At 41.2% G+C, this 14477-nt stretch overlaps 1 protein-coding gene across 1 annotated transcript in view; it reads left to right on the top strand.

Moving 5' to 3' along the window:
• Positions 1-14477, top strand: part of psd2 (pleckstrin and Sec7 domain containing 2) — a 37325-nt gene that overhangs the window by 10702 nt on the left and 12146 nt on the right. The window contains exon 3 of the mRNA XM_034690907.1: positions 786-1541. Within this exon, the coding sequence (XP_034546798.1) occupies positions 786-1541 (756 nt within the window). The remainder of the gene's footprint in view (positions 1-785; positions 1542-14477) is intronic.

Genomic DNA, 14477 nt, shown 5'->3' with positions numbered 1-14477 from the left:
ATATCCCGACACATTAAGACACATACGACACATACGACACATCCGACTTCCCTATACTTTACTTTGTCCCAGGTTGATTCCTGGTATTATCATTAAACACCACTTTCCCTTGCTAAATATCTTCATTTTCTTGTCTTCAATTATTTTCTGTTTTTTCTATTCTATTCTTAGCCTCATTAGTATTCATCAAAACGAAAAGAGAAAAAAACTATTCGCATAATAAACTAGTTGTAAAACAAAGAGAGGGAAATGGTCAAATCTCAAGGAGCTTAAGGATCCAGTAAACCAAATGAAAGTGAAACACAAAGTGACAAAGCTGAAAATTTGGCAGAAAAACATGTCAGATCTCTCAAGAGGAAACAACACGCTGTAATTATTGATCAGCACACAAAGTTGAAAATACAGTTAATGTGAAATTTAAATAAAGTTTTTCATTTTATTGGTGACTTCTGTCCATAACAGGAAACACATGACCACTGAAATAGATTGATACTCCTTCGAACAAAGGTTTGAAATCATGGAGGTTTGGCAGATAATCTTACGGCTATTCACAAGGAGAAAATTAGACAGAGCTCTTTCCCTTTTCATCCTGCTTCAGTAAACGATGTGGCTGTCAAGAAAAATATTTACCCATTAAGCACTCTGCCCTTTAAATGAAAAGTGGTTCAGGCAGAGATTATGAATGATCTACTATGCATCACATCTATCTCAACTAAGAAACTGTCATGCACTCATGTGTTATATGACTGAGATCATTTCACATTTCTCTCTCCATGTCCAAACAGACTCGCAAATGGCATATCTGAGAATGAGAACGACGATGATGCAGGCGAGGAGGACGAGGAGAGAAACGGGAGGGAAAGTCTCACACACTTGGACACTTTCAGCTCGAATTTTGAGACAACGGTAGAACAAGCTGATACAGAAGTGGAGGAAGAGGAAGAGGACATCCAAAAAGAGGGGGATGGGAGAGGAAACCAGGACAGTTTCAGCTCTGTGTTTGAACAGATCGTGGAGCAGGTTGATGTTCAGGAGGAGGAGGAAGAAGAGGAGGAAGAGGATCGGGAGTTAGAGGAGGAGAGGGGAAAAGGTAGGGTTGACAATAAAGATGGCTTCAGCTCCACTTTTGAGCGCATTGTGGAGTCTGCTCTGCTGAGGGGCGGGACCTGCTACAGCAGCCTGGACTCCCTGGATGTGCTGTCACTCACAGATGAGACTGACAGCTGCGTCAGCTTTGAGGCACCACTAACGCCTCTTATCCAACAGAGGGCACTGTTACAAGGTCCTGAACCCCTCGAGCTGGAGCTTGCAACGGTTCAGGAGCATGATGGGGCTGAGGTTGGACCAGATGCCCCAGCTGGAGAGAGCATCCTCCATGGAGCTGGAGCTGGTGTAGGGTGCAGCCCGCTGAGAACCACCATACCAGGGAGCAGGTCTGAGTTTGTGCTGAGCCAGCCCGGACGCTGGGCCATTCCAAATGGATATCATACGGACTCTGAAGGAGCCTTAGAGGGCTGTGGAGCCATGACCAACTCCGTCAGGTAAGCAGATCTACATCAGATGTTTGGATATTTCAGTATCGCTGTCTTTTTTCATGTTGTTACTGCAAGCTGCCAAAGTCAGAAATGTTTAAACCTGCGCAGAGACCTGAAAGAATCATTACAACACAACAATTTTCTAAATCTATCGATCATCTATCCACCGTTTTTCAAAATCTGAACTCTGATTACAACTTATACACTGTACATGTTTCATGTGATAACAGTTGTTCCATCAGGATCAAATTGTCCATAAAAGATGTGTTATATACACAAAGCCGTTGATAAAGAGTGGGGATGTCTCTGAACTATGATAGTGAATGGGGGTTTTTACATTTTGAATTTTTAACAGTTAGTTGCATGTTTGCCCTACCTCAGACTGGTTCTCACCAAAAACAACATCAAATAAACATGTTATTTATAGCTTAAGTTCCTTGGAGAAAGAAAACTGTTATGTTATGGCTCAATAGCTTTGTGTACCTCCGTGTGAACATCACACCCCCACAAGAGGCATCATCAAGAACAAGCACAAGCAGAGGCAGTGCTGATGAAATAAACACCAGGAGGAGAGCTTTTACATTTTTAGAGAGACATTGAGACTGCTAAATTATAAATTAAATACTGTCTCTCCTTCTCTTTGTTGGCTGTGATTGGGAGTCTGGTAAATCTAGCATGTTCATGAAACAGACCTGCAGATCATGGCGAGGGTCATTCTTTGCGTATTCTCAAAGCATAGATCCGTCAGAACGGTGGAGATAGTTCACCTCAGTGGTGCCGAATAAGAAGAGGGTTCATGGAAGACAGACAGCTTTCTTTGATGAGTGCAAAATGTCACATTTAGTGGTCTGGTCTGGTGTGGGAGATTGGACCTTTAATTGTACACAGCATTATGGAAGTGAGACACTGGGTCTGCAACTCTGCATTAACCCTAAGGAAATGTGGGAATACCACAACAACTGATTCACCTCGTGACATTAAATGGCATTGTTGAGGAGGATAGTGCAGAACAACTCAAGGGGGATGTGGTAACAGGAACCATATGGGAAAAGCCATGTAACCTGACCTACTGCTATAGGTCTGATGGATTGCCTCTACAATTTCCCTGTGGCATGCTCTCCTGCTCTGCCCCGCTGCACAGCTAGTTACTAACCTCTCTGTTTACTGCTGAGATTTGTTTACAGAGTTCCCTGGTGCTTCCACATCTTAAGTAGAGTTATATAACGTAGGATGAACCGAGGGCGTGAGGTTGCTTTTCCCTTGTCTTGTTCTCCCCCCATCTACAGATGTTGTCCTTTAAGCACGGTCTTGCTTCCTGTCCACCAGCGCCAAGCTGAATGAGCTATTGTTTATGTCATGACATCATCGTCTTCAGCTTTCCTCTGCCCAGCAGGGTCTGGGAGTGAATGTGTGTGTGTGTGTAAGTGAGCAGTTATTGCTCTATGGTAGCCAGCTTGCCAGACATTTGAGCACTTAAATCTAGAGTGGATACATCTGCTAGGAAGTCTTAAAGGGGTACTTTAAGTTTAAAAGACACTCACAATATCCAGCTTATCGTGAATTAGAAGTCCTTGATGTCTATTCATCTGGCATTTTTTTGAGATATTAAAGGGAGAAGTTATAAGTATTTGCAATTCTAATGCAACTCAGCAGTAGGAAATGCCATTTCAGAAACAAATGAGAGTTGAAGCACAGCAGGTTTTGGTTGTAATCATGTCTGGACTGAGCGAGCATATTGTCTGAATGCTTTTCAACACAGTTGAATTGAAGTAGCTGGAAGCAGCAAGGTTAAAAAACATAGTACAAAAACAATGTTAACACTTTTTACTTTGGATTGACCGTCAATAATGTGCAGCTTACAGCGGATACACAACATGCTTCTACAGTTTTTAAAAACTCTGATACAAAATGATTTTATAACTTATGTAAAAGTGAAATTATCATCCATCTTTACTTCAATTTTCAAATGTCTTCTTTACCCTTCCTCACCTTAGCACTCCATCTCTTTGTTTCCTCCCTCTCACCTTGTCCTTGTCTCTGTATTCATTCCTCCAATGTATCCTCACCCTCTCTCACCTCTGTTGTACTTCTTTCTTTTTCTATCATCTCCTCCATTATTTCTCCAACAGTGCTCTCCTGCTGCGTATCTTTCACTCCTCTTCTCTCCCTACATCCATTCTTCCCTGCGGGTCGCCACAGAATTGGCACACTTCTACTTTTAGGCACTTGGGGTGTCACACACAACTGGTCTTTTTCACTGCAGGACAGAGCCTTGGCTAAATAGACTGATCGGCCAGTCAGTCAACTCGGCTGACACTTTGTTGTTTTAGAGATCAGTCCGTTCATTAAAAAAAGATGTTTGCATTTTTTAAAACAGGATCTTTCTACTTTATTTTGTTAGTAAGGTGTTTAGATACTTCGCTTGAGGGTATAACTTCTAAACTCTGTCAGTCAGATTCCAATTCACTCCCATTAAAATATATTCTGCTTTGAATGGAAGAGAAGACATAAAGCCATGCTCGCAGCATCATGAGGCTGCAGTTATGCACAGAGGCTTGGATGTAAATGCAAACATCAGCATGCTAGCATCAGCATGCTAACATGCTCATATTAGTAATGCTAACACGCTGATGTAAATGCCGACATCAGCCCACACCAGTATGGCCACACAGCAAGATTGGTCATCTTTTCAGGTAACTACTGGCATGCAGCATAAAGCAGCACTATCACCATGTGAATCCAACATGCTGCAGAATCATGACTCAGTTGCACACACCCTCGGCCAACATTCATATTCAATGTTCCATTTAAATCAGGGTACTTGATCTTATTTCATACTGTTTAGCTCCTTTCATCGAATCAAAACCTGAAATAAAATTAGAGACGGGCATTACATTTAGGGTGTGTACAGCCCCAGAGCAATACAGACTCTACAGCAGGGATAGAGTGTGATATTCAATCCAACACATGGTCTCCTTCAATCAGTTAGCACCTTCTGCTAGTCTATTATTTAAAAAACCTGCTTGTTGATCATCAGGCATTTCAGTTTCTACTTTTTAAGGTGACCACTATTTGAAGCATAGAGAAGGACTGTGTGTGATAGAGCACTTAACATACTATACTGAGCAGTGTAGGAATGCTGGTGTGAGACTGGGTGAGTGTGGCATGAAGTGAAAAGGAGCAAAGCCATAGTTGAAGGCTGCTTACATAATAATATGACCTGCTGTGCATCAATGTACACATCAGTCACATCAAAGCTCAAGTTAATACTCAGTAGTCATGGTCGTGTCCCTTGTGCATGAACATGTGTGCAGTATCTGATGCATGTTTTAATGTATGTCTATTTCTAGTGTGTGCATCATCATAGGAAATATTCTGTAAGTGTGTGTTCCTCCCCCGAGCTCACATGCCTACCAGATCTAAGCCGGAGCAGAGCACATAAAAGCTGGGCACAGTTGTTTCCATATCAGAGAAGCAGCTCTGCTGTGTGGACTAATCTCTTTCATTTACACTTTCATGCGCAGAAACGTATGCACAACAAAAGACACGCTGGCCAACAGCATGCATGCATAAACAAAACTGTGCAGGATGCTCATACATTCTAATGCCTGCATAGTGACACAGATTTGGAAGCTGTCATATTTATCCTGCACGCACTGAATATTCCTCCTTTCTGTTCGCAATTGCTCACACACACACACACACACACACACACACACACACACACACACACACACACACACACACAAACACACACACACAAACACACAAACACACACACACACACACACACACAAACACACACACACACACACACACACACACACACACACACACACACTATCACAATTCTTTCAGAAAGCCACCATAGGAGTAAAACCTTTAGCGTGGTTCTATAGCACTGCTGAAACATCCTACAGATTATCCTCTCCTGGCTTCAAGTCAGGCAGTTGCACACACACACACACACACACACACACACACACACACACACACACACACACACACACACACACACACACACACACACATAGACATGACATGATATGCCTACACACTTGGTAACAGAAGCAGTAATTTGTACAAATTCTCTCCTTCCCTCACCACAGACACACACACTAACTGAATCATTTCAGCACCAATAGATTTACCCCTATTTATAGCTCGACTCTATGTTCAATGACACATCCCACAGTCTTACTGAAGCACTGCCTGTTGTGGCTGTGTGGGGTTCTTTTTACCACATGCTTTCTCCTCCATAACGCCCTTCAACACATCCTGTATGTGTTATAGAAGACAAGCCACATTGTACAAAATAATGCTTTAAATTTGTATTTAGTGTATATCCAACACCGGTATAATACATACATTTGACTTTATTTTTCCTTTTGTAAGCTGATTTTTGTTTGTGATAAATCCACAGTAAGTTGTTCTCAAGTGTCCCACAGTTCTCCACTGAGAGGCTTTTTCACTTCATACCATTTACTTTGATTAATAACAACATCCTTCACACGCACATTTCGTCATCCGACCAAAAGCACAGCATTCAGTCTCTTCTCCAGGACTGAATCATAGGACTTCATCAAGACCATGACCGTGCAAATTAGAGATGGACCGATTAATCGGGCTGATAAATGGCATTTTGGAATAATCAACATCAGCCTGCACTCACAGCAGTAAACATAACGTTTGTGCTCACACTACAATGTTCTTTTTATCTCTGACCTTTCTACTCTTCCTTTTTCTTATCAGTCTTTATCATCCACTTATTTAACTCTGCTCTCACTGTCTTGGTTTTACAAGATTATGCCCCCATTTGACCTTTAATATTAAACGATTGATTCCATAATATCACATGAAATTGTAGGTTGGTACCTGTCTTAAGTTGTAGGTGCCTTAATGATAGTTTTTAAATTGTGCATTATTAGAAACTTTAATTTTCCCTCAACTTTTTTTAACCTCATTCCTGACGGTGGCCTAAGTTCGCTGGTCCATCAGAATTTACCAGAAAACCTTTTTATCTTTGCTTAACAGTATCAGAAAGTCTAAGGAACACTTAACCTTTCCATGGGAGACGAGTTGATTGACATTTTATTGTTGTAATAAATTATTCTAAGTGGCTTTTTTCTGTGTTGAGTTGATTGGTTTGTGGGACATAGGTATCTAGATTAATAGCATCATAAAGACTCCTTGAATTGTCTTGACCATGTGTGCCATGAAAGCATCACAGCTGTGCTACAAGCATAGACTGTATAATTAATGGACGTATTATCCGTGACGTCACCAATCTGTTCCTGAACGCTGTTTTGAAACCAATCGTTGGCGGGAGCCATATTGGAAATGCTGAACTCAACCTAACTTCTGTCAAGCTAGTGTGAGGTAAAGAGGCGGGCTTTGAGCATCCTCGCCAACAGCTACAGTGTTCCCGCCTGTCAGTCAAAACTGGTAATCTTAATATCTTCTGAACTGTGGGGTTATAAAAAGATCCACTCCCTGTACAGTGTGTGTGCCGATTGAGAAATGAGCTCTTCAGACCAAAGTCTTTTTTGAACCAGGCAGTAAACATGTTTATTATTGCTGCGAAGATTGTCTTATTTGGGGATTTCCAGTGTTTCTGCAGCCAGCCTCAAGTGGGCGCTCCATGAACTACAGTTTACAAAACTTCCGCATGGGCTTCATATTTTGAGACAGGAGGTTGCTGCTTTTAAGTTCCTCTACCTGAGAAATAAACACAGTGTGTTAATGACAAAGGTTATCCAGGAGTCATGGCATTAAGCAGCTACAGAAGTGTGTGATCAGTGTACTTGTGGTCCTCGTCCTGACTGTGCTGTTTGTTTTATCAATGAGTTGTTTCCTTTGCCTGTACTGAATTATTTGAAAAACCCAGTTTCAGTAAATGTACTTGTCAAAACACCAATCAAACTTCTTTAAAGGTTTGTTGACATTCTGATCTCTTGCTTCATCTCCAGATTTGTATTCTCTACACAGCTGCCCTCGTGCTTTTTTTATCCTTCTTCTTTCCACCAAGAGGAAGGAGGGAATTAGACAGTGAAGCTTGAATGCATGTGTCACTGTGTCATAAACAGTGGCATAGTCAGGCTGCTTGAGGGGCAGGGGCGAAAACAAAAAAAGGGGCACCTATTTCAAACTCAAGGTTTAGGGTTCATTTAAATGTCTTGCAGTGCTAACAAGATGGGGGTCTGGGGGTCCTCCACAAGTGGCAACCTCCAGCGGCAAGAATTGAGGCCAATGCAGAAGTGTTAAAAACTGCAGTTCCTAAAGTGTCAGCTTGAGGCTGGCTCCGGAGGTACCAGAAACCACATACACACCAATTCAAAGAAACAGATCTTTACAGCAGAAATAAACAAGTTTACAGCCTGGTGCAAAAAATGAGTGTAGTCTGGATAGCTCATTTCTTGATTGGCACACACCGTACGGGGGGGGGGGGGATTTTTTTCCTAACGTGGCAATTTTTAAGATATTAAGATTACGAGTCTTCCATTATGAGAGGCACAGCTGACTTGATTGACAGGCGGGAACATTGTAGCTGTTGGCGAGGAGGCTCAAAGCCCGCCTCTTTACTTCACACTAGCTCAACAGCAGTTAGGTTGAGTTCAGCATTTCCAATATGGCTCCCGCTGTCGATCAGCTTCAAAACAACGCTTCAGAAACAGATGGGTGACGTCACGGATACTACGTCCATTAATTATAAAGTCTATGGTTCTCCACAAGAACAATTTTAGAATCTTAAACTTAATTCCTTGCATAGTGGTGAAAGTGTTTCCAATTGTGGTGTAAATTGAATTATTAAAAAAAGGAAAAAACAATACTATTGATATATTTCTATATTATTGATTACATTACATTATAACATAACATGTCACAATAAACTACAAGGGCAACAAGAGGGCACTTTTGTTTTTTACATTTAATTCACTGGAGGGGGATTCAAGGGGCACTTTTGATCTTTCAATCCAATGAAGAGGAACCCAGAGAGCACTTCTTAGCAATTAATTGATTGTATGCATCCAGGGGAATTTGTCAACATTTTGCTCAATAGAAGTGCAGCCAGAGGGCCTTTTTTACTTTTATGCAACCCCCCCTGAGTACACCACTGGTCATTTAAGATATATTTTTGTGCCCATTGTGTGCATCTTTGTCCTTACATTACTGAAGGATACCTTATCAACACTGAGGCGGAGTTATGTAACTTGAACTTACTTCCAGTCAGTAGAAGGAAACATGTATGTTGCATTCACTGTAAGCTCTGTAAAGCATGCTCCACACAAATATACTTCCTCATTTTAGAGCTCAACACCATCACTGGGTTGTAATGGGATCAGATGTTTTTACTCTATTTTGTATTTGGAAACAATACATTTGATGAGTGTTTGGAGATAAAAAAAAAAACATCATATGACTCCATGTCAGCTTAATGGACTCAAAGAGTCACAATACAGGACGTCCCAGTGAAAAAGAACCAACCTGCTGGCTCAGAGAGGAAGTTGTGTGAGCTGGAACACACAGGGCCATTGTAAAGCGACCACTAGGAACACCAATACATCAGGAAAGCTCAGTCCAGGCGTTTGCTCCGCCCCCAACATCCTCTCCTCTGTGAGCGTTCAGACTACAGTCAGGAAAGTTTAAGGAAAAACACCGAAACACACTCCCTGTCCCTGCGTGATGATGACACCCCAGTGAGATAACGCTACAGCAGGATTTATCAGCGGGCAGTGAGCGGTAATTATTTATGACAACATTTCCGCTGAGGATAAATCAGCATTTCTTCATGTAAGTGTAACAACAAAGCGAGGCGATGCAGATTTTACCCACCACTGGATGATGAGGGGGTCGGACCGTAGCGCGCCTTCAACCGCTGATTTCCAAGACCCCAGGGACGATGTGGAAAGACGAATACGATGAACACTTCGACTTTTTGCTGCAGCTGCTGTAAGTGTGATATTTATACAGACACGAAATCAAACTGCTTTGGCGTCCAGATGGGTAGGAAGTTCTGGGACCACTTAGATTATGCTGCGTGGCAAAAGTTTGCTAAACTGCGAGTCTGTCGTGCTAAAAGTCACCTTTTACTTATTCCATATTACTACAATGGCTTTAGTGACACTCCTTTTATTTAATCTAAGGGGATTTAACGATTACATATTCAGTAGTGCTCATAGGTTTACATACCATGGCAGAATGAATGATTTGGAAGTTTCTGTTGTCATTATGATATAAAAAGAGTTAACACAGTTGTTTGACAATAAATGGCTTTACCCAACCACTATGAGTGAAAAAAACATTTTCTCTTATCATTCATATTCTCTGAAAAATGGGCAAAAAAAAAATCACAAATTCTGCCAGGGTATGTAAACTTATGAGCACAACTGTATATATATGTATAATGTGCCTGTTGAGTATATTTAGAGAGAGTTAAGCAGGATTATACCACACTTATATCTAACCTATCCGATCATTAAAAACCACACAGTGAGACATGACATCAGTAGAAATACACAAATTAAAACAAGTCAAATATCACCACACAAGATTAAACAGAGATAAGAGCAGCTGAGCTTTATTATAAAACATATTGTACTACCTGTTGTTTTGTTGACATGATGTAAGAATACTGACCACCATAAGTGTCCACACCCCCAGGGTCAGAGTTCAAATAGCCCAAAAGTCAAATTAAAGTAACAAGTGATCTTCTTAAGGTTACTCTTAATGGGTGTATCTGCTTCCACCCTCTCTGAGGTATTGCAGATTTTGTAACGCTTATGCTGGAAGAATGCATAATGGCTTTGCATCATTATTTTCATGACTCACTTGAACTTTGAACCATCATATTTATTGCAAAGACAACATGAGTCTAAAGGTGTTAAGTCTTTATCCATGGTGGACTGAGTTGATGATTGGATAATGTCAACAAGAGTGTCAAAAAAACAACATGGGGAAGCAACATGGATGCTTGATGAGTGTAGCTCCTGTCTGGAGGTGTACTTGTGTTGCTTATGTTGCATCCAAGAGTCCAAAATTGCAACAGTGATTTTTCCAGAGATTTTACAAGTCCCAGCAGATGGCCTAATGGACACACTTAAAGAAACAAACACTAACACCTCTTCACTGAGTGTTTCCACTGCAAGATAGCCTTTGTCAGTCAGTTTGTGAAAACGAAATAAAAGTCTGTGAAATAGCCTAACACATTTTCAGAATCCAACTAATCCCATAATAGTTGGGACCCGGATAGAAGATGCAGCAACAACCCCTATCCCACCCCACACACACACCTCCACACACCCATACACACCTAGCATTCAGGCGCATCCTGAAGGGTTGGTTGTGGGTGGTGCTCAGTCAAAAAGATTAGCATTTGAGTCACTGACATGCACCATCATGCTCTCAATCTCTGACACACTCACACACATACAGACTGAGTGGAGGTTACAGTCAGTGACTATTTGTGGCCTGGGGTTACAGAATTGTGCCTTCAGACAGACAAATAGGTTTACTGTGTGCCACTTGGCCCCCTGTAATGCCAAGGATCTTGGCACAAAAGCCCTGGGCTAGCAATGTGTCACTTCATATTGTGTCACATACTATTATTTTATGTGTGTGTGTGTGTGTGTGTGTGTGTGTGTGTGTGTGTGTGTGTGTGTGTGTGTGTGTGTGTGTGTGACAGGTCTGTTATTGCTTGACAGCAGTGAATAGACAGAGGTCGGCATCGTTTTAGCCCCATGTCTGATATAAGCTCTGAATGATTTATAAGTTTCTCTCTGAGTCTGGTGGGTTGATTTGATCAGACAAGCATAAGTAAATTCACTGTAAACACCAGGCAGATTTTTTTATGGTTTGACAATGACATTTTTGTTTTATCTGTGTGTGTGTGTGTGTGTATGTGTGTGTGTGTGTGTAGGTGTGTGTGTGTGTGTGTGTGTTTGTGTGTGCGCATTTGTTTAATCTACTTGAAATTACAGTGCACATATTGGGGTTAAGATTGAGTTTCCAGTAATTTGAAATGGTTGGATGTTAACATATAGACTATAGAGTTGGTTCAAAGTCTGCCTGGAGGTCTCCTCCCTGCTTGACATGTCCTAAGTACCTCCAGAGGGACTCTACAGGAAGCCTTTTAATCAGACCCCCCGACCATCTCAACTGGCTACTTCTCCACAAGAAAGAACTGTGATTTTGCTCTCCCGGATACACAAACTCCCCGCCCTGTCCCCAAGGATGAGCCCAGGCACCCAGCAAATGAGTCAGCTGGAGTTTACTGCACCAGATATCTTCTTGTCATTCTTAGCAGAGATGCTTCACAACAGTGGGTTGAAGGGGGTTGCAAGACTTACCTTATCACGTTGTAGGGCTTATGTGACACCCTGACTTTTGATATTGGGGCAAAGATTCTCATAGAGGCACCCAAGGCAGAGTGTCCAAGTTGAGGGGCTAGATAAGAAGTAAGTCCATGAGCTTAATGAATATGTTTGACAGTGGGGAAGTCAGGGTCTGTTTTCGAGTTCTACTTTCAGGGTGTCAACCATTCAGCATGTGAAGGCATGGGACTGACTCTTGATGGTAGAAACTCTTTGTTTATCTTTTTCAATTAGTCTTTACATCAGTTTTTTAATCTTCTGATTCCTGATTTAGCAACACAACTCAAACTAATGAGAGAGCCCTGAAGTAGTCCAGTATCCCTTTCCTCTTCCTCCTTCTACCATAGGACACTTTGCATCTATGGTAACCAGCAAATCCTTATCCACAGCAGTGCATAATGTATTGAATTTGTAGGGATAATGCAATTAGGCTAATCTGATTATGCATAAAACATCCGAATCATCTGTCCAGAATGCTGACAGTGCCACACAGATGCACACTAACATGGGAAATGAGGAAATGCCATTTAGACTGATTGAGGTGAATAAATGTACGGTCTGAAAAAAAGCAAATCAAATAATGTGTTGTTAATATATGTATTATATTGTATATAAATGAATACAGCAACCAATCAAAGTTAACGTGTTGCTTTCATATCACTGTCTAAGACTGCAATGTTTGAATATTAGAGATAAGATGCAAGGTTATTTTTTCATCCACAAAAGCGTTGAGAATCGGCCCACTTCACAAGGGTTAGGGTTACAAGAGTAACAAAATGCACTGTCATGATAGACTGCTGTGTTTAGGTATACAGTCCTATCAGGAAGCATCCCATTATTTAAAACAAACTATATCAGTAAGAAACATGTATGTAGTTCCAGTCCCAGTGGTTTCTGAAGAGGGGTTTTGAAGCCGCAGTCACCTTTTTGGAAATGCTGACTCAATCTAGCTTTGGGTCAACTTAGACATAGACAAAAAGGTGGAGCTGAGGTAGGCCTTCAGCCTCCTGGAAAACTTTTACATCCCGCTCACCAACAACTCAGCTACAAATAAATCACATAACCCCTCAGGTCAGCTTCAGACATTGTGTGTTGGCTGTGTGTCGGCCATCACAGCATTCAATGGCCCTGGCTCCTGCCTTTCTGGCATTCACACAGGTTGCATGTTTGCTGCATTAGATGCTGCTGTCAGCCTTGTCTCTTCCAAAAGTATTTCCTGAAATGAGACTTAAAATATATTATATATATTAAAATATATAAGTTATTTTTCATATGAGAGGATACTTTGGGGTGTTGTACATACTGGGGGTTGGTCTTGTCAGAAAATGATCTAGTTCACATTAAAAACAGGTGCTTAATTTACACACAGATGCCAAAACAGCTGAGTAGAGAGAGGGGTGCAGCGATAGAGAAGGGGATGGAGATTGCATAAGAAGAAACATTTCCAGTAACCTGATGTTATTCAATAATTAACAAAGCTTACCTGCAGCCAACATGACTTATACGAACTGTGAGAGCTGAGAGCAGTGATTTCATTCACCAAATAACTGTCTTTGACAAAATTTCAGAATAAAGGCATTGTGTGAAAACAAGGGGAACTACTGCACAGAAAAAAACAAACCGATCAGGCTTTACTTTGAAAAGCATCCAGGAAGCATTATCATATTTTATTTGTCATGGTAATGGCATATATAGCTGAAACAATGCCTAAACATCCCATAACTCATCGCTGTGTGTCTACTTTGGCCAAGCACCCTTCTGTTTTTGAGATTTTTGGTGCGTGAGATGGACATGAGATGTGCGAGACATGCTGCTCTCGCCAGCAGTCTGAATCCTCTAATCTGTTGACATGCAGGCTGAAATGAAAATGAAACTGTTCCACAGCAGTCCTGCAGCCAACATGCTTTCTGTGTGAAGCCAAGTCTTGATATCTTATAAACTAATGGGTTATGAAATATAATTCAGCCTTCATACAGTGTGTCCGAATGAAGAAATTAGCTATTCAGACCAGAACCGTTACATGTACCAGGCTGTAAGCGTGCTGTATTTCGTTTTAAAAATTGTCAATTATAACGGGTGTTAATTAGTCATGGGACATGATTTTCGAATTCTTGAATATTCGTTCCCTTATTAAAAATCGAAGAGTTAATGTGAATATTATCTAATTCTAAAAAGTACTATTTTCATCGTTTTCACCAGCACCTTGTTGTAATAAGGTATTTTTGCAAGACAGTGGCCATAGGGAGCCTTAAAGCTGTTTGCTCACCGCATTAAATAACAGAAGAAGAAGAATACTAACTTCATCAAATAGCAAAATAAGTCGAAAAAATTTGCCACTGTCGCTGGAAAAACATGTGTAGTGGTGTGAGATTCAGAAACGGAGAACATGCAGAGACTGAGCATGGCTGTAAAATGTAAACGTACACGCCACCCTGCTGCGTCATAGAAACACTGACATGAAGGTCGAGACAGATGCTGCTAGTGCCACAGTACTTCATCCCACTCGATTTCAAATAATCGCCGAATAGATGCCAGTGATTATTGAATAGTATTTTGGCTTGAAATGCCCATC

The sequence above is a fragment of the Notolabrus celidotus genome, chromosome 8, assembly GCF_009762535.1.
Source record: "Notolabrus celidotus isolate fNotCel1 chromosome 8, fNotCel1.pri, whole genome shotgun sequence".
NCBI lineage: Eukaryota > Metazoa > Chordata > Actinopteri > Labriformes > Labridae > Notolabrus > Notolabrus celidotus.
This window is presented reverse-complemented; position numbering and strand designations above follow the sequence as displayed.